Source organism: Monodon monoceros, unplaced genomic scaffold (assembly GCF_005190385.1).
Source record: "Monodon monoceros isolate NGI ecotype Baffin Bay Population unplaced genomic scaffold, NGI_Narwhal_1 Super_Scaffold_21, whole genome shotgun sequence".
In the NCBI taxonomy this organism is placed as follows: Eukaryota; Metazoa; Chordata; class Mammalia; order Artiodactyla; family Monodontidae; genus Monodon; species Monodon monoceros.
The window spans coordinates 50543921-50560562 of record NW_021703778.1 but is presented as its reverse complement, the minus strand read 5'-3'; the positions used below and the strand labels follow the sequence as shown (position 1 = coordinate 50560562).

Sequence of the window (16642 nt, the reverse complement as noted above, 5' to 3'; positions counted from 1 at the left end):
CAGGATCCTTGTGAGCGGTTTACCTTGTTTTGTTGATGTCTCAGAAGAGAAGCTAGCAGCAGGTATCCTGGGGAAGGAGGGCAAATTGTTTAAATGCTGTTAGCATTGATTCCAAATGAAAGGAAAAGTTCTCTGCATTGTGTATATATTTTTAAGAATTAATATTCACTCTGTTAAAGCGACAAATTAAGAATCCCAGTCCTTAAGTTTTTCGTTCAATTTACAAGTCATGTTCTATTTATAATCTAGCAAGTTTTTGAAATACCTTTTAAGGGGCCTTTGGATAACATTTAATCCTATTTACAAATTGGTGATTAACAACGTTTAAACCTTTAAAACTGTGTGTAGAAATTTACCATATTCAATTTCATTTTCAAGTTCTTTTGTTGTCTGATTAAAAAATAAACTCTTTGCAAGTACTTAAATGATTCTTATAAATAATTAACTAGTTTTATAAACATGGGAAGTCTTAAGTTCTCTTATACATTCTGATACTGTTTATAAGCCTAATAAGATTTTTAAATTACAGGTCTAAATCATTGCTGTGCTTTAAATTAGAATCACAAATTGAATCCATTAGATACTCTGCCAAGTTCTCTTAAACACTGAAAAAAATCCACTATCACAAAACTATTAACACTACAGGTCTGACTCCATCCTCTCTATTTAATTCTAAATATTGCCCAGGAATAAGATATATTTTTTTCCCATTAAGGATATAATTGTCATTCATTCCCAACACTTTTGGAGGTACCTCCTTAGGTGGAGTTTTGGGGGATGATATAAAAAATAGTTTTTTAAATGGGCTTTAATTAGAAGTGTATAGGAGCAGGCAAACAAGGGAATCTGTTCTCCCTCTCCCCTGCTGCAGCAGAGGCCCCAGTAAAGCCTTGCCTGAAAAATAATATTAAAAAAAAAATTAACACTAAAGATATCTTTGAAAGTGAACCCAGAAAATGGGTGCTGTTGCCGCACCCCCCCCCCCCCCGCACACCCGCCTTCTGTCACCTGACCCCCAACACAGCTGCTGGGTGAGATGTTTCAAGTCATGCAAGAGCTCATTCTTGGACTCTGTAAATTGGTGCAAGCTGCAAAGAAAAAGCCCAGGCAGGGGAAGCAGGCCATAGCTAGGTGGCCTTTCCACCCTCTGGCTCTGGGGTCGTGGGCAAGTGTGAATGAGGATGACTGACAACTGTTTTCTTCTTTCTGGGCAGGTTGGCCTCATCCAGCTTGGGAAGGAGCAGGTGCTAATCCAGCCCCTCAACAATTCCCAGGGACAAGAGCATCTGATCAGGCGCAGATGGTCCTTGACACCCAGCCCCTCTGCCGAGACCCAGATATCTGGGCAGCTCTGTAAGGTCCTAACAGGTGAGTCTGGGAAATAGTGTGAATGACTCACAACACAGGCCCTTTTGGCTTTTGGTGCCATCGCACATCCCTAGACCATCTCCATTGCTGTGTCTCCAAGTGTGCTGAAATCTTGTGAGCAAGAACTTACCTTTCCCTGTATTTTGAAAGCCTTTTTTAATTGCCCATAAGGCCACTTTCTTTTCATTTCTATGTGTATTAATATCAGCGTTTCATGTGTAGCAGCCCTTTGAAAAAGGTGTTTCTAGAAAGAACCCAGGATCTCTTTTGTGTAGTGTCTCAATTTTATAGATCTGGAGCAAGTTGAGGCCTGAAAAACCTCAGTGGCTTATTGTTATCAAGCCCGAGGTTGGTGGCAGAGCTAGGATGAGAATTCCTTCCCTTGGCACCCTGGCCAGAGCTTACTTTCCTTATACAGTGGTCCTCGGTCTTGTCTGCACTAATTAGAGTCACCTTGGGGACCTATGAAACAGTGGTTCTTAAGAGTGTGACCCCAGCAGCATCAGAATCACCTGGGACTCTGTTAGAACTGCATGTTCTCTCCCAGCCCCCACCTCCTGAATCAGAAATCATGGGGGTGGGTCCAGGTAAATCTGATCATGCTTAAGTGTGAGAGCCACTGCTTTAAAAAATGCCATGCACTAGCCAGTACCTCCAAATCCTCATCTAATTGGTCCATGGTGTGACTTGGGTGTGTTTTTGAAGGTGGTTCTAATAAGCAGCTTGGGCTGAGAACCCAGGGTTCTTGTATTCTGTGCCTCTTGTGGGCAACCTCTGGTTTATCTGTTAAGTGTTTAAGGACATTTCACCATGCTGTGTCACTAGCAGTCTGCCTGTGAGTGTCCCTTGATGAAGATGATATCCTACTGCTCACAGGTGTCACTTCCTCCCTGGAGAGCATGGGACCCCATGGCTGACCTTTGGGAGTTGTTCTTTTGTAGTTTAAAGACTTTGAATAAAAATAGTGTCTCAGTTTAGTATTCCAATGACCTTGGAAGTAAATCGATTATATGACTGTATTTTGAACAGCTTTGTTATGTATAAGCGAGCCCTGCAGCTTAGCTCCGCTGGTGCATGCAGTCCTGACCCTATCCACATAGCCACCCTCCTTAGCCTAGTCTGCATTCAGCAGGGAGTTATTAGAGGTGATTTTGCTGGATCAGGGTCATCTCTGCAACTCCAGGAGAAAGAATGCCACCATACATTAGGGTTTTGCTGTGTTCCTTACTGCACCCTTACAAAAACAGGAAAGAGAGGTCTCAGCAAAAAATTACTTGTAACTAAAATTTTTTTTGGCGGTACACGGGCCTCTCACTGTTGTGGCCTCTCCCGCTGCGGAGCACAGGCTCCGGATGCGCAGGCTCAGCGGCCATGGCTCACGGGCCCAGCTGCTCTGCGGCATGTGGGATCCTCCCGGACCAGGGCACAAACCCGTGTCCCCTGCATCGGCAGACGGACTCTCAGCCACTGCGCCACCAGGGAAGCCCTAGTATTGTAACTAAAATTTACCCCTTAATAGGAAGCAAGGGGTTTTGGTAAGTCAGATGGTTGGTTGTGTGTTTGGGCTTGATGTTGGTGTGTTATTTTAAACGTTAGCCAGCTGCCCCTATCTGGGTCAATCGGTGGATTTTTTTCTCTCTCTCCTCTCAGAGTAAGTGACTAGTGGTCATTTTAAATCTTTGTGCATTTTCTGCAGCTGATCTGACCATATTGTTTCAGAGGCAGGGGGATGACTCTAAGGCAGAGGTTCTCAGCCCTGGCTGTCCATTGGCATCACCTGGGGAACTTTAACAACTAGTCACACCCAGCTCCTGCCCCCAGAGAGCCGCTTTTATTGGTCTGGGGTGCAGCCTGGGCATCTAGCGATTTGAAACCTCTCCAGGTGGTTCTAAGGTTCAGCTGGTGCTGAGAACTGCTGCACTAAGTTTCAGACATGATTAATAGCACCTGTGGGCCATCGGAAGTGGGTTTTCTCAGGTGAGAATCACCAAGCAGGGCCACACAGTGAAACCCAAGGACAAATATGTTTTATTCTTACTTTCCCTTTGCTCCTGCCAGTGCTTGTCAGCTGCTAGTCAGTGACCAGAAACCCCGGGTGCCTGTGGATGATATCATGGAATATTTGTCTAATTACCAGCTGCCATCCTCTTTAGGGGTGTGATACCAAGGATTGCTGACAAAATGATAAATTGTGTTTGTGTTTGCATTTTTGTCCCTAAGGCTAGTTTGGAGGCACTCTTCTGAGAGACTCTTTTGCCTTTAGTGAAGGAAATAAAATGAACAAAACCAGGGGGTTTATTCCCAGCCCCCAAATCTCACATCAACATGCTCTGCCATGCAGGAGCAGCATGTATATTTAAGGTGGTGCCAACTCAGGCTCTGTCCTGGGTAGGAACACAGACATAGGAGAAAGGTATAGACTTTGCTTCTGGTCCTTCTTTCTTTGTGTGAAATAGTCAGTAAACTTTGTTGCTGTGTTGGGAAAGACAGCAGGCCTTCTAAGAGGCTTAGCTAATAAGCAGTCAATTAGACCCTATCTAGTTTGGATTAACTTTCAAACATTGGGGTTTAGAAACTGGGAAAATTAATTTACTGAGACTCCAGCAAAATACATTCTTGAAGTTTCCTGGAAAGATTAATCAGATTAATCCACGATTTCCCATGGGAACTTGTTCTTTATGGCTGAGCATGGCAGCCATAGGTGTAATTGTGCCTTGTCATTGATCTGTGTTATTCCAACCTTGGACATGGCCTTGGGGTAGCCAGCTGGCTCACACAGGTGAGGAGCAGTCTGATAACTCTTTCTTCTCCATGAAGCACTCAATTTACCTGCGAGTTGAGTCTGGGTAAGCTGCCATGTTGTCTAGGGGGATAGAGGGACTGACACAGGACAGGCCACCTGGGAGGAATCACTGCCTTCTCTTTGGTACTATAGAGGTTGCATTTCTAGCAGTCTTCGGGGCTTCCAGAGAGGGGACAGATGGATCCTATTTCCTTTACAACTTCTTACTCTAGGACCTTATAAATTAATTTAAAAAAATTACTCCAGCTTGGAACTTTGCATGAAAATATGGAGGCTGTGAGCCTTGTTTCTTTTTCTTTTTAAAAATTTATTTATTTATTTATTTATTTTGGTGAGCATGAGTTTTTGAAGATATTTTTGGCTGTTCTCAAACACTAAAATGGTACTTTGGATATTTTGAAATGTTTCTTGATTTAAAAAAAAATATTTATTTATTTTGGCTGTGCTGGGTCTTCGCTGCGGCATGCCGACTCTTGGTTGCGGCATGTGGACTTCTTAGTTGCGGCATGTGGACTTCTTAGTTGCGGCATGCATGTAGGATCTAGTTCCCCACCAGGGATCGAACCTAGGACCCCTGGATTGGGAGTGCAGAGTCTTACCCACTGGACTGCCAGGGAAGTCCCTGTTTCTTGATTTTTTTGAGTGGTTATTTTGACTTCAAAACTTTTTGTCTGCCTGCTATGCTTATTTTAATTTCTCCATTCAGATTCATTATAGAATCTTCTCACTAGCACTTTCGTGGTTTTTAGTAACAATTTGAATCTCTTCTCATCCACTATGGCAGATGTAACATGTGGATGGTTGAAGTAGATTGTAAAATAATGAAACTAGTTTCCTATGAGGCACTGTCAAAGTAGGAATCCTGCAACGTTTTGCATGGTGGTGGGCTCTTTAGAACGCAAATACACCAATGCCATTCAGCAGTGGTGCCTGTGAAGTCACTGATGTCTACTTTATAGTTTGTTTTGTTATGATTGTTTTAAAAAACAGTGCAGTAATTTTATAGTATTGTTTCATTAATTCAAAGCATTCTGAAGTTAATTTTAGTGAGTAGAGGATACCATAACGATTCAGAAATTGTGTATTGCCAATTTATGTAAGAATTTGCATGTGTAATAATATCTGTATATACTCTGTAATAAATACATGGTTGGTACTTGTGTTTTGTGTCACTTAAGATTCATTTGGTTGGAAATGACAGAAATCAAACTGGGTTCAGTACTGATGACATCACAGCCATGGGCTCCTGGAGCTGAGAAGCAGAGCAGGAGGTTGGACCTCAGGTCAGCCTTGGCCACAGCAGTTCTGTATCTGACAGCTTTGTCCTCAGCTGGCTTCTCTTCTGGTGATAAAGAGGCAGCTGGGCTGAGGAGATAAACTCTTCTGTTTAATCAGGGTTGACTTGGATCATGACTTGAGTTCCTTTCAGTTCACCACTGGTTTCAAGCGTCTTGAGGCAAGAGTAGAAGAGCTTAGCTCAGTCCCCACGTAACTATGGAGATGTCACTCTGCCTTCCATCCTTGTCCTGACTTCCTGAAAGTCAGCTAAAAAGTCTGGTAGGATAGATTCAGGACACCTCTAATCCAGATAGAATCCATCATTCCAGCCCATGTGGTTGATAAGACTTTGGCTGGTTCCTTCACAGGGTCCTCATCAGATGCTAATTAACTCCTCATCCCACCTGTGCCCGGGATAAACATGGCTACTGGTTTTTGCTCATTAGGAAGGGCTCAATCCCTATGAAATTTAGTTCCTCTAAACTTCTTTGAGACCTTAGGTCTCCAGTGGGTAAAGCAAAATATGATTTCGTTGTTTATCCAGTGTTTTTTGTTGTTTCAGTGGTGGTGATAGTCTTCCATGTTTTTCTGCATCTTAAGTGGAAGAAGAACCCAAAGGAAATGGAATTAAATTTGTACTTTGAGTTTTTTCATGTTAATATTTTAAGTATGTATTCACATATAAAAATATTAAATCCAAAAAGAGACACCAATATTTTAAGAATTATTATTCCTGGAGAAAGAGAAAGAAGTATGATGGTAGAGACCCAACTCCGTCTCCCTTGTGTGTGACCCCAGAAGTGTCCCTTGGCATCTCTGTGCCTCTGTATTAGTTTGCTGGGGCTGCTGGAGCAAACTACCACAGACCTGGCAGCTTGAACAACAGGCATTTACTTCCTTACAGTTTTGGAGTCTAGAAGTCTGAGATCACTGTGTGGGTTGGTTTCTTCTGAGACCTCTCTCCTTAGCTTGTAGATGGCAGTCTCCTTCCTGTGTCCTCTTATGGTCTCATGGTCTGTGCATGTCTGTGTCCTAATCTCCTCTTCTTTTAAGAATGTCAGTTATATTGGATTAGAGCCCACGCTAATGATCCCAATTTCACTTAATTACCTCTTTAAATCCCCTATCTGCAAACTCGGTCACATTCAAAGGTACTGTGGGTTAGAGTACACAGTTCAGCCCACAACGGCCTCTGTTTTCTCATCTGTAACATTGATATGATGCAGGTCTTGTCTGCTTCTCAGGGTTATTGCTGAAGAACAGAGAGGTGAGAGGGTGATGGAACCGCTTCCAGCCACATTGGTGGGGGGAATGTTCATAAGAACACTTACAAATGCCTAAGAGGCAAAAAACAAGCTTAGAGGAAATTAGAAATGGGTTGTATAAAGGGTCCCTTTCTATAACAATAGATATCATAGTTGGCTGGTCATCATCTATTTACAGTTTTTTCTTGATAAATAAATAGAAAAGGAGCTGTGTAGACTCAGGCAACTTTAGAAAGGACTGGGCCACTGAGCTTCGGTTTCATCATCTGCACCTGACTAGTATCATCTACCTCTTGGGAGTTTTGTGGGTTTTAAATGAGATAATGCGTACTTGTCACTTAGCAACTAACAAATATTAGTTGCAGCTGCTGTGGTTATAATTATGATTTGTATCCCCATTCTTTAATATCAGAGGACCACTTCAGTGCCCTTGTTCTGTATTAAGTGGGAAAGAAAGAGAAACTCTATGAGAGCACTGAGTGAAAGCTAAAGGTTCTCATTATTATTCTTGAATCTGTCATTCTTGCCTCTTGAGAAAATCTGTAATGCAATCAGGGAATCTTAGTGTTTCCAGACTGGAAGTTACCCTTAAAGGACATATGCTCTCGTTTTTGTTTATTCTGTCATCAAGTATTCATTGACCCTCTAGACAACATACTGTGGTGAGCATGACACAGCATGGTCCCTGCCTCCAGGAAGCTCGTAGGGGGCATAGAAGTAAACAAAGGTAACAGGTATAAATTATTTTTGTAAAATATTTAAAACGGGGAAAAAGAGCACAAAACAAAAACTGAAGGCCCACATACCCAGCATTCAGACTTAACCCATGTTAGGATCTGGTCACATCTGCTTTGGAACATTTTTTTCTTGAGAGAAATTAACATTTATGGGTATGAGTGAGTATCCTTCCACCTCACCCCTTATCGTCCCTCTAGCTTACTGTCCAGAAGAAACCACCATCCTGAGGTTGATGTGAATCTCTCCTATCCATGTTTTTTTAAACTATTATGGCATTTGTGATATATAGTCATAAACTGCATGTTGTGTTGTTTTGTATGTTTTAACGTTTACATAAGTGGCTTCATACTGTGCAGTTTGCTTTTATCACTTACAATAATGTTTTTTAGGTTTATCCATGTTCCTTTTTTTATAATACTCTCTAGATTTAATCAAGTTGCTTTTTTCCTAACTTTTTTAGAATACTTAGCTCATTAAACTTTACTCTTTCTTAATTTTTAATGTATATATTTGAGGCTATACATTTTCCTGTAAGCATACCTTTAACTGCATACAAATTTTGATATGTAATATTTCCAGTATCCAGTTCTAAGTATTCTCCAAGTTCCATAATAGTTTTTTCCTAGAGGGGCAGTACAATGTAGGTACTTAAGAATTTACAGATATGCCTACTGGGTTTGTATAAATTTATTTATTTATTTATTTATATTTTTGGCTGTGTTGGGTCTTCGTTGCTGGACGTGGGCTTCCTTTAGTTGCGGCGAGCAGGGACTACTCTTCGACGCGGTGCACGGGCTTCTAGTTGCGGTGGCTTCTCTTGTTACGGAGCACAGGCTCTAGGCATGCAGGCTTCAGTAGTTGTGGCATGCTGGTTCAGTAGTTGTGGCTTGCCAGCTCTAGAGCACAGGCTCAGTAGTTGTGGTGCACGGGCTTAGTTGCTCCACGGCATGTGGGATCTTCCCGGATCAAGGCTCGAACTCTCGTCCCCTGCATTGGCAGGCAGATTCTTAAGCACTGCACCACCAGGGAAGTCCCTGGCCTACTGGGTTTGAATTCCTGCCTCCACCACTTACTGGCTTGAATGACCTTGAGTAATTTATTTAATCTTTTTGTGCCTAAATTTCTTTATTTGTAAAAATGGTGATAATAATTGCATGTACTTTATAGAATTATTAAGATGATTAGATAAGTTAATATATAATGCACTTACAACGTTTAGCACAAAGTATTCTGTATTATTATCTATTATCATTGCAGCTTTACATTTATAAATTTTTATCATGTGTTTTTGCCATCGTTCAAAACTGATTTATAGTTCTCTGTTTAGCAGTTAAAAAATGTGGCCCATACCAAGTTTTCCATCATGTTCTTTTTTTATAGTTTCAGGATCTCTGCTGAGATTTCCTATCTTTTCATTCATCAAGAGCATATTTTCCTTTACGTCCTTAGGCATGGTGATAATAATTGCTTTAAAATTCTTGTCTGCTCTTCTAACAGCTGGGTCGTCATGGGATTTTTTTCTCCATTTATTGTCTTCTCTCTTGCAAATGGGTCACATTGTCCTAGTTATTCAAATGTCAATATGAATAACATATGGAATGTGTTCTGGATGTAAATGTAATATTTTGAAGTGGATTCTATTCCTCTGGAGTATTTTAGCTGACAGTTAATTTTCTTGGACTCAAACTGCAAAATTTGTCTCTCAGGCAGCATCTCAAATCTCAGTTCCATTCTTTTATCCTTAGCTAGAGTCTGTTCCACATAGGGATCATTTAGAGAGTTTGATATAGTTGATATACAGAATTTTGGGCTTCCCCTTCTTGGAGCTCTCCTTTCTAATATGCCCCCACTTAGTTTCTAGTCACTTTTGTGCTCTGAACTCTGTCCTTTGGTTCTTTAGGCCTGAGGATTGTGGGCATTCTATTGGAGTATAAGCCACCCTATAGCACTGACCAGGCCTGCCTTCAGTCCCCTGTGCTGTTCTGTTCTTCCAAGCTTTGACTCCCCACCAACATCTTCCTGCATTGGCTTACTTTCCAGTAATCCAGTCAGTGGATTTTTGTATTTTGTTTAAGTTTACAGTTGTTCTCTATAGGAGATTTAGGTCTGTTAGAAACTTGTTGGCCATACTGCATTCCATATGATATTGATTCTTCGGTAATGGTTGAGATTTGAATTGTGGTTTAGAACATAGCTATTTTTGCTTTAATAAATGTTTTATATGTAATTAAAAGAATGTGTATTCTTTAATTGTGAACAGCATTTTATATATTTTCATTAGTTCAAATTGTTGTGATCTCAAAATCATTCATATCCTCATTATTTTTGTCTTGCTTGACTTACTTGTTTTAATTAGAGGTATATTAAAAATCTCATAACTTATTGTAGTTTGGCATATTTCTCCTTTTAATTCTATTAATTTTTGCTGTATAGGTTATGAGGCAGTATTGTTTGTTGCATACAGGTCTAGGAGCTGTATTCCTGGTGAATTATTTCTTTTATTATCGTGTAATAAACCATCTTTATCCCTGGTAAAGCTTTTGGCCTTCTGGCTATTTTCATCTAATATTAATATTACCAGTAGTTTTTATTTTCCTCAATGTTTGCCTGATTTTTATTTTTCCTTAGTTTTAATTTCAATCCTTCTCTATAATGATGTTTTATATAGTTTCTTAAAAGTAATATGTATCTGAATTTTAAAAAATGTCCGATTTAAGAACATCTGTCTTTTCATTGGCAAGGTTAGCATTTTTATATTTATGGTGTTACTGATATAATTACACGTATTTCTACCATCTTTTGTTTTCCATTTACAATACCATGGTTTTTCTTTGCTTCTGTTTCTTTTTGTTGTTGTTTTCATTTTTTTCTGTTGGTTCCATCAGCTTTTCTTCCCCCTTTTTTCTTCCACTGGTGTGAAAATGTTATAATCTATTCACTTCTTTTGTTGTTGTTACCCTAAAATTAAAAAAAAAATTGTCCTAAGGAAGTCTAAAAGTATCAGGTGTCTTTCAGTCATAATACAAGAGCCTTCAAATGCTTTCATTTTATTTATTATTTTTATCTGTTAATTTAATTATATATTTTTGTCCCCTCCCATTTAATCATCATCATTATATATTCTTACAGTTAAAATTATTTAGATTTATTTATATATTTACCAACTTATTTGCTCAGTATTATTTCTTGCAACCCATGTCTCTGTATTTAATGTCCTTCTTAAAGAACACTTTAATCAGGGTTTCTGAGTGGTTACATTATTATCTTTGTTTTTCCAAAACTGTCTTTATTTCACTGGTACTCTTACTGATGATTTAGCTGAATATAGAATTCTAGGTTGAGTCTTATCTTTTCTTAACACTTTGAAGATCTTATTCCAGTGTCTTCTATTTTTGCTACAAAAGGTATTTCAACTTTAGATTCTGTGTAAATAGATTCTGTCTTTTCTCTGTGCAGGTTTAAAAAATGTTATTATCTTTGTGTTCTATAGTATATCTATGGTGGGTTTCCCATACTTATCCCATTTGGGACTCATTGTGATTTTTGGATGTGAGGATTCATGGCTCTGTCAGTTCTGGAAAATGCCCAGCCTCCATCTCACTGAAGAATGCCTCTTCCCTGTTATCTGCTTATTCTTCTCCTGGGACCACTAGCTGTTGTGGACCTTCCTAGTCTTTCCTCCATGTTTTGTAATTTCTTTTTATGTGTTTGGTCTCTTTATCTCTATATTCTGTATTCTGGGTAATTCTTCTCATTGGTCTCCCAGTTCACCACATTTCTGTTAAATTTTGTCTAATCTCCACTTAGTCCACCTACTAAGTTTTTAATTTTAGTGATTATAATCTATACATCTAGACGTTATATTTCATTCTTTTCCAATTCTCTGTCCTTTTTATAGTGTCTTGTTCTTTCATTATGATTTTATTTTTCCTTTCTTTTATCACTTTGGTTATTTTTAACATAATTATTTTAAGTCTTTTTTGAATTATTCCACTTTCTGAATTTCTTGGGGTCCTGATCTTCCTGTTTGTTGTATTTGCTCACTCTCTTTTAAACTGGACCATTTTCCTATGTGGATTGTAATTTTATGCTGTGAGCTCAGTTTAGGCTGATGTGTCCCCTCCTCTCATAGCCCCCACTACCCCATCTTCTATGAGAGTGCTCTACGTTCTGGGCTATGGAAGAATCTTCACCGAGTAATTTCACATACCTTTCTGTCTGATGCCCCAGGACCTTTTCACAAGTCCAAACATGATTTCTACTTTAGTGTTTTTCCTTAGGAAATCTATACTGTAAGAGTGTTGTGTATTTGTGCGTGTGGCACAGGCTGGGGGATTTGCACTGGAGACTCACCCACATTCCCCTGGCATTCAGAGCTCTGAACAGAGACAATCTTCCCTGTACTTCCGTGTGCCGAGTCATGCTGGGGTCTTGGCCAGATCTCTTTATCTTGCTGTGGCAGGTAAAGCTGGCCTCTCACCTTTTAGGCTAGTATTTGGGCCTAATGTCTGTGGGCCTCTCAGAGCACTTGTTTACTATTCCAAGTATGACACTTCTCAATGTAGCGGCCATCCTTGATGACGGGGACCTTCCAGAGAGGCCGTGGCTCCTGAGGCCCAGCTCAGTGGTGCTGCCTGCCCTCACCCTGGGGACTGCAAGCATGAGGTGCCTCCCTGTGGCTCAGAGAGCCCAAACAAACCCCCTGCCCCCAGGATGGAGAAGTTACTCCCTCTGCTCTTGCTACTTCAGCTCCTGCCCCTCGTCTCAAGGGCACCCCTTCCCCAAATGCTGTTCTTTTAAGGAGCCAAGGTTTTAGATACTGTGGCCGGAATGGCAGCTGTGCCCAGACATCTTCCACCTGTTACCAAGTCCAAGCTCGCTCTGCTCACCACAGGACAGGCCAATAAATCGGAGACATGTTGAAGCAAGGAATACAACTTTATTTGGAAAGCCGGCAGGCTGAGAAGATGGCAGACCAATGTCTTGGAAAAACCATCTTATGGGGCCTGGATGGCAGTTTCTTTTATAGCACAGAGAGGGGGAGAAAATGAGGAAGTAAAGTAAAAAAGCCTTAAGTTTTGCAGATGTTCCCTGGAATGGCTGGCCTCAGGGAGGGGATGTGCTAATTTCTTCTTTCTTGCAACCATCCATAGGTGGACAGCTGTCAGGATGCTTCCCTGAAAGGGGCAGGGTTCCCCGAGGCAGGTTATTATGTATAGACTGTATCCTTTTAGTAAACAAAAGCAGCAGAAAGCAAAGGTTAAAGTAAAAGAAACAGATCCAACATGTAGTCAGATTTGGCTCTTCCCTGTTATACACCTTGGGCCCTACAAAGTGCCCTCAGCAAAGGAATGCAAAGGCCACCTATGACAATAGCATAAGAACAAACCACATTAATGCTTCAGTAAATCAACACACCGAGGTCACTCACTGTTTCTTTCACTGACCTCAAGTACAAGCAGTGTCTCCTTGTTGTCTGAAGAAAGTACTCAATGATTTAATCTCAAATTCCATAGGATGGATCTTGAGTTTGTTCCCTTGGATCATAGGAGGCATCTGTCATGCTCCTGGCAGTGTTTCTTGGGTGCCCTGTGGCATGTCTGATGTATGTCCACCACCTTATGTGGAGGATTCTGGCACAGATGTTAGCAGTTGGCTGAGCAAGGATCTCCCTGGAAAACCAGATGGTCAGGCTCACCTGCCCCCTTTGAGGCCAGGAACCCACACCCACTTCTGTGGCTGCTGGTGCTCAGGGGAGGGGGAACACTTCTGAGATCACCAGGTAAGTGTTTCTTGGATCAGAGGCTCCTGGAATATCCCATGGGGCACCTTTTGTAGTGTGAGCGTTCAGTAATAATCATTTCTGCATTTGCTGTTGTCTTTCAGGCTTAATTCTCACAAGCTTTGAGGGGAATCTCTGATCCTGCCATTTGCTTTATATGAACCATGTGTTCATCCAAGTCCCTTTGATCTCATTTTTATTTCCTTTTAAGACAAGGCACTGAGGAAATCTTTTGGATTTTCTTTTGAGGTGATTGGATGGGTGGGGGATGTGCATTAATCACTGTTTGGGAAGAATAAAATTATTATTATTATTATCATTATTATTCCCTGAGGCTGTATGACTCCCTGGATTTGGACCCTGTAAGATGGACACTGCTGCCTGAGTGTCCTGGGGGTGAACACACCCTGGACCGGGCCTTGCCGGCAATGGGCAGGGTCTGACACTGCTTCCCAGGATGCACAGGTTCTTAAAGTCAGCTAATTTTCTTATTCCTTTGTTTCCTCATTTGTAAAAGAGGGTTAATACTTTTCTCAATATTTTACTTCACCGGGTTGCCGGGAGTTAAATGGGCTAATACAAATGGTTTTTCATTAAGTAGAAAGTATTATTAAAACGTAAGGTGTCATCTCTTGGGACTTCCCTGGTGACACAGTGGATAAGACTCCATGCTCCCAATGCAAAGGGCCCGGGTTCGATCCCTGGTCAGGGAACTGGATCCCACATGCATACCACAACTAAGAGTTCTCATGCCACAACTAAGGAGCCCGCGTGCCGCAACTAAGGAGCTGGCGAGCTGCAACTAAGGAGCCCACAAGCCGCAACTAAGGAGCCTGCCTGCCACAACTAAGGAGCCCGCCTGCTGCAACTAAGACCCAGTGCAACCAAATAAATATTAAAAAAAAGTTAAACAAACAAAAAATAAGGTGTCATCTCTATAGCAAAGGCCCATAGGGTGGGTTCCCTAAAGCCAGACCTGACATGAGGACTTGGATGCAGGTGGTTAGTTTAGGGCAGGGAGGGGGTCCCAGGAAGCAGAAGAGAGAGAGACAGGGAAGAGCAAATCCAGTGGAATAGAGCAGGAGACACTACAGGGAGGGCACCAAAAGAGGATCCTGCAGGTGTCCTGGCTGGGAGACAGTGCCCAGTGTTAGGGATCCCTAACCATTTAAAAATGTTAACAGTTTAGGAAAACTTGTTACCTTCTAAAAATTCCTGTATATTCAGTTAAAAAATTCTTCCTATGTGAACAATAAATTTATCTATGATAATCCCTCCCTTCCCTCTTCCATCCTTTAAAACATTTATTCATTCAGCAAAAGTAGCTCTGAGATCTCTAAAGGAGTAGATAGAGCATTGCAGACACAGGCCTCCTGGAGGCTTGGTGAGGGCTGTCTGGAAGGGAACTTTAGCCTGGGGGGACCCACCTGTGCTCTTGTGGTACCTTCTGGAGGCTCTACTTTCTGGGCCGATTGCTGGAGAATCAGGAAAAATGGATAAACCAGGCCTGGGGGCAGTGTTTGAATGAATCTTTATGTAAATATTAATTTTATTCTATGCGCTCAATGACTGTGTGTGTGTTTTCTCTAAATTGGCTTGAGTATATTTTATTTTCAGGCAATATGGGAAGTGAGACTTTCAGGTCTCTGTATTTAAACTTGTAATATTCTCTGTTTTTCAAGGCAGTGCTTTATTCACTTGGCCAGTGTTTATTTGATGCTGACTGTGTGTCAGGGCCAGTCCTAGGCATGGGGTATCCTGCAGTGAATGAGAGATAAAATTCCCTGTTCTCGTGGAGCTGACACTCCAATGGGTGATTGCTGACACAAGGATTGAAAGCTGATTACCAGTCTCATTCTAGATGGGCCCTAGGGAAGTGGTTCCCCAGTCCCCTAATCATCCTATCCTCCTGTGCCAACCTATGGGGAGCCCAGATTGGAAGGAATTTCTGATTCGCAGTGGGGTTTGCTGGGCTGGGTGGAGAGATAAAGAGAGTGAGAACCAAGCCACCAGACTGACAGCTGTGACTCTGCAGCATGAAGCAGGAATGTTCAAACACAGGATGGTGTTCTGAGTGGTACCTTGCTCCTGCATTTGGAACCAGGTGCAAGGGTGGAAGTCTCACTTCCCATATTGCCTGCCACCTGCTGGCCTCTGGTATGGCCTCCAGCCTCCTTTTATAGTTCTCTGCTTTCTCTTTGCCTCTGGAACCAGATGGGCTCAGTGGGACTGGGGTGTCCCCCTCAGAAGCCAACCATGGTTCCAGCCATTGGAGCTTGTTCTCGGCCGTATCTTCTGGCGTCATGGAAGCATTGCCAGCAGGGACTCTTCATTCCTGGCATGGTCCAGCTTCCCTTCCTCCCCTGCCTCCAGATGCTAACGCTTTCCAAGTTGAATTTGTGGTCGCTGCTGCTTTTTTTTTCTCTCTTGGGATCCTTATCTGGTTCTATCCTGGAGCAGTAATCCCCTCTCACTGTCTTCCCAGTTTGTCTTGAGACCCTCATCTTTCCGTGTTCCATCTGCACATCTCCAGTGGCCAGCAGGGGTGGCTGCCTGCTCCCCATAACTTGGGGTTTCTGAACCAAATCCTTGTCTGACGATGCCCGCCTCCACCAGCCCAATACAAATGTTCTGACCCAAGTTTTTTCAGTTACCCCGACTCAAAATTACCTGTTTGCTCTCTTATCCTTGCACCCTTAACTTGAATTCCCTGATCTTATTGTTGCCTTCTTATTTTGCTGTCATTGCAAGGACGTTTGTTAGTCCCCAAATTCACCTCTTGTTAACAGTTTCCCACACTTGCTCTGTAGTTTGCTTTCTCACTCTCTCTCCCCAGCCTTCCTCTTCGTCTTCTCCCTCTCTCCCTCCCCACCTTCCTTCCAACCTCCCCAACTCTCTCCCCCTCCACACACACTTTTTTTCTGAAGCATTTGAGAGTAATTTGCAGATATCATAGTCCTTTATCTATAAATACAGTCATTTATATTTCCTAAGAACTCTAACCATCATATGTTTATCAAACCTAGGATATGAAACATTGACACAATACTGTTGTCTAATGTACCATCTGTATTTAAATTTTGTCAGTAGTCCCAGTAATGTCTTCTATAGCTTTCTTTTCTTGGCCCAGAATCCATTCTAGAATCACACGTTGCATTTAGTTGTCATGTCTCCTTGATATCCCCCAATCTAGGTCAGTTACTTAGAATTATCCTTTATGATCATCAAATTTCTTCAAAAATACAAGTACGGTCTAGTTATTTTGTAGGAAGCCTCTACTTTTGGTTTTGTCTGCTGTTTCTTCATAAGTGGACTTAGGTAATGCATTTTTGTCTGGAATACCACAAAAGGGATGTTGTGGTATTCTCAGTGCATCTTATCAGGAGGCACGTGCTGCCAGTTTGTCTT

At 41.6% G+C, this 16642-nt stretch overlaps 1 protein-coding gene across 1 annotated transcript in view; it reads left to right on the top strand.

The window, feature by feature from the left end:
- ADAMTS17 (ADAM metallopeptidase with thrombospondin type 1 motif 17) overlaps positions 1-16642 on the top strand; it is a 348762-nt gene that overhangs the window by 11401 nt on the left and 320719 nt on the right. The window contains exon 3 of the mRNA XM_029239604.1: positions 1215-1368. Coding sequence (XP_029095437.1) covers positions 1215-1368 — 154 coding nt within the window. The remainder of the gene's footprint in view (positions 1-1214; positions 1369-16642) is intronic.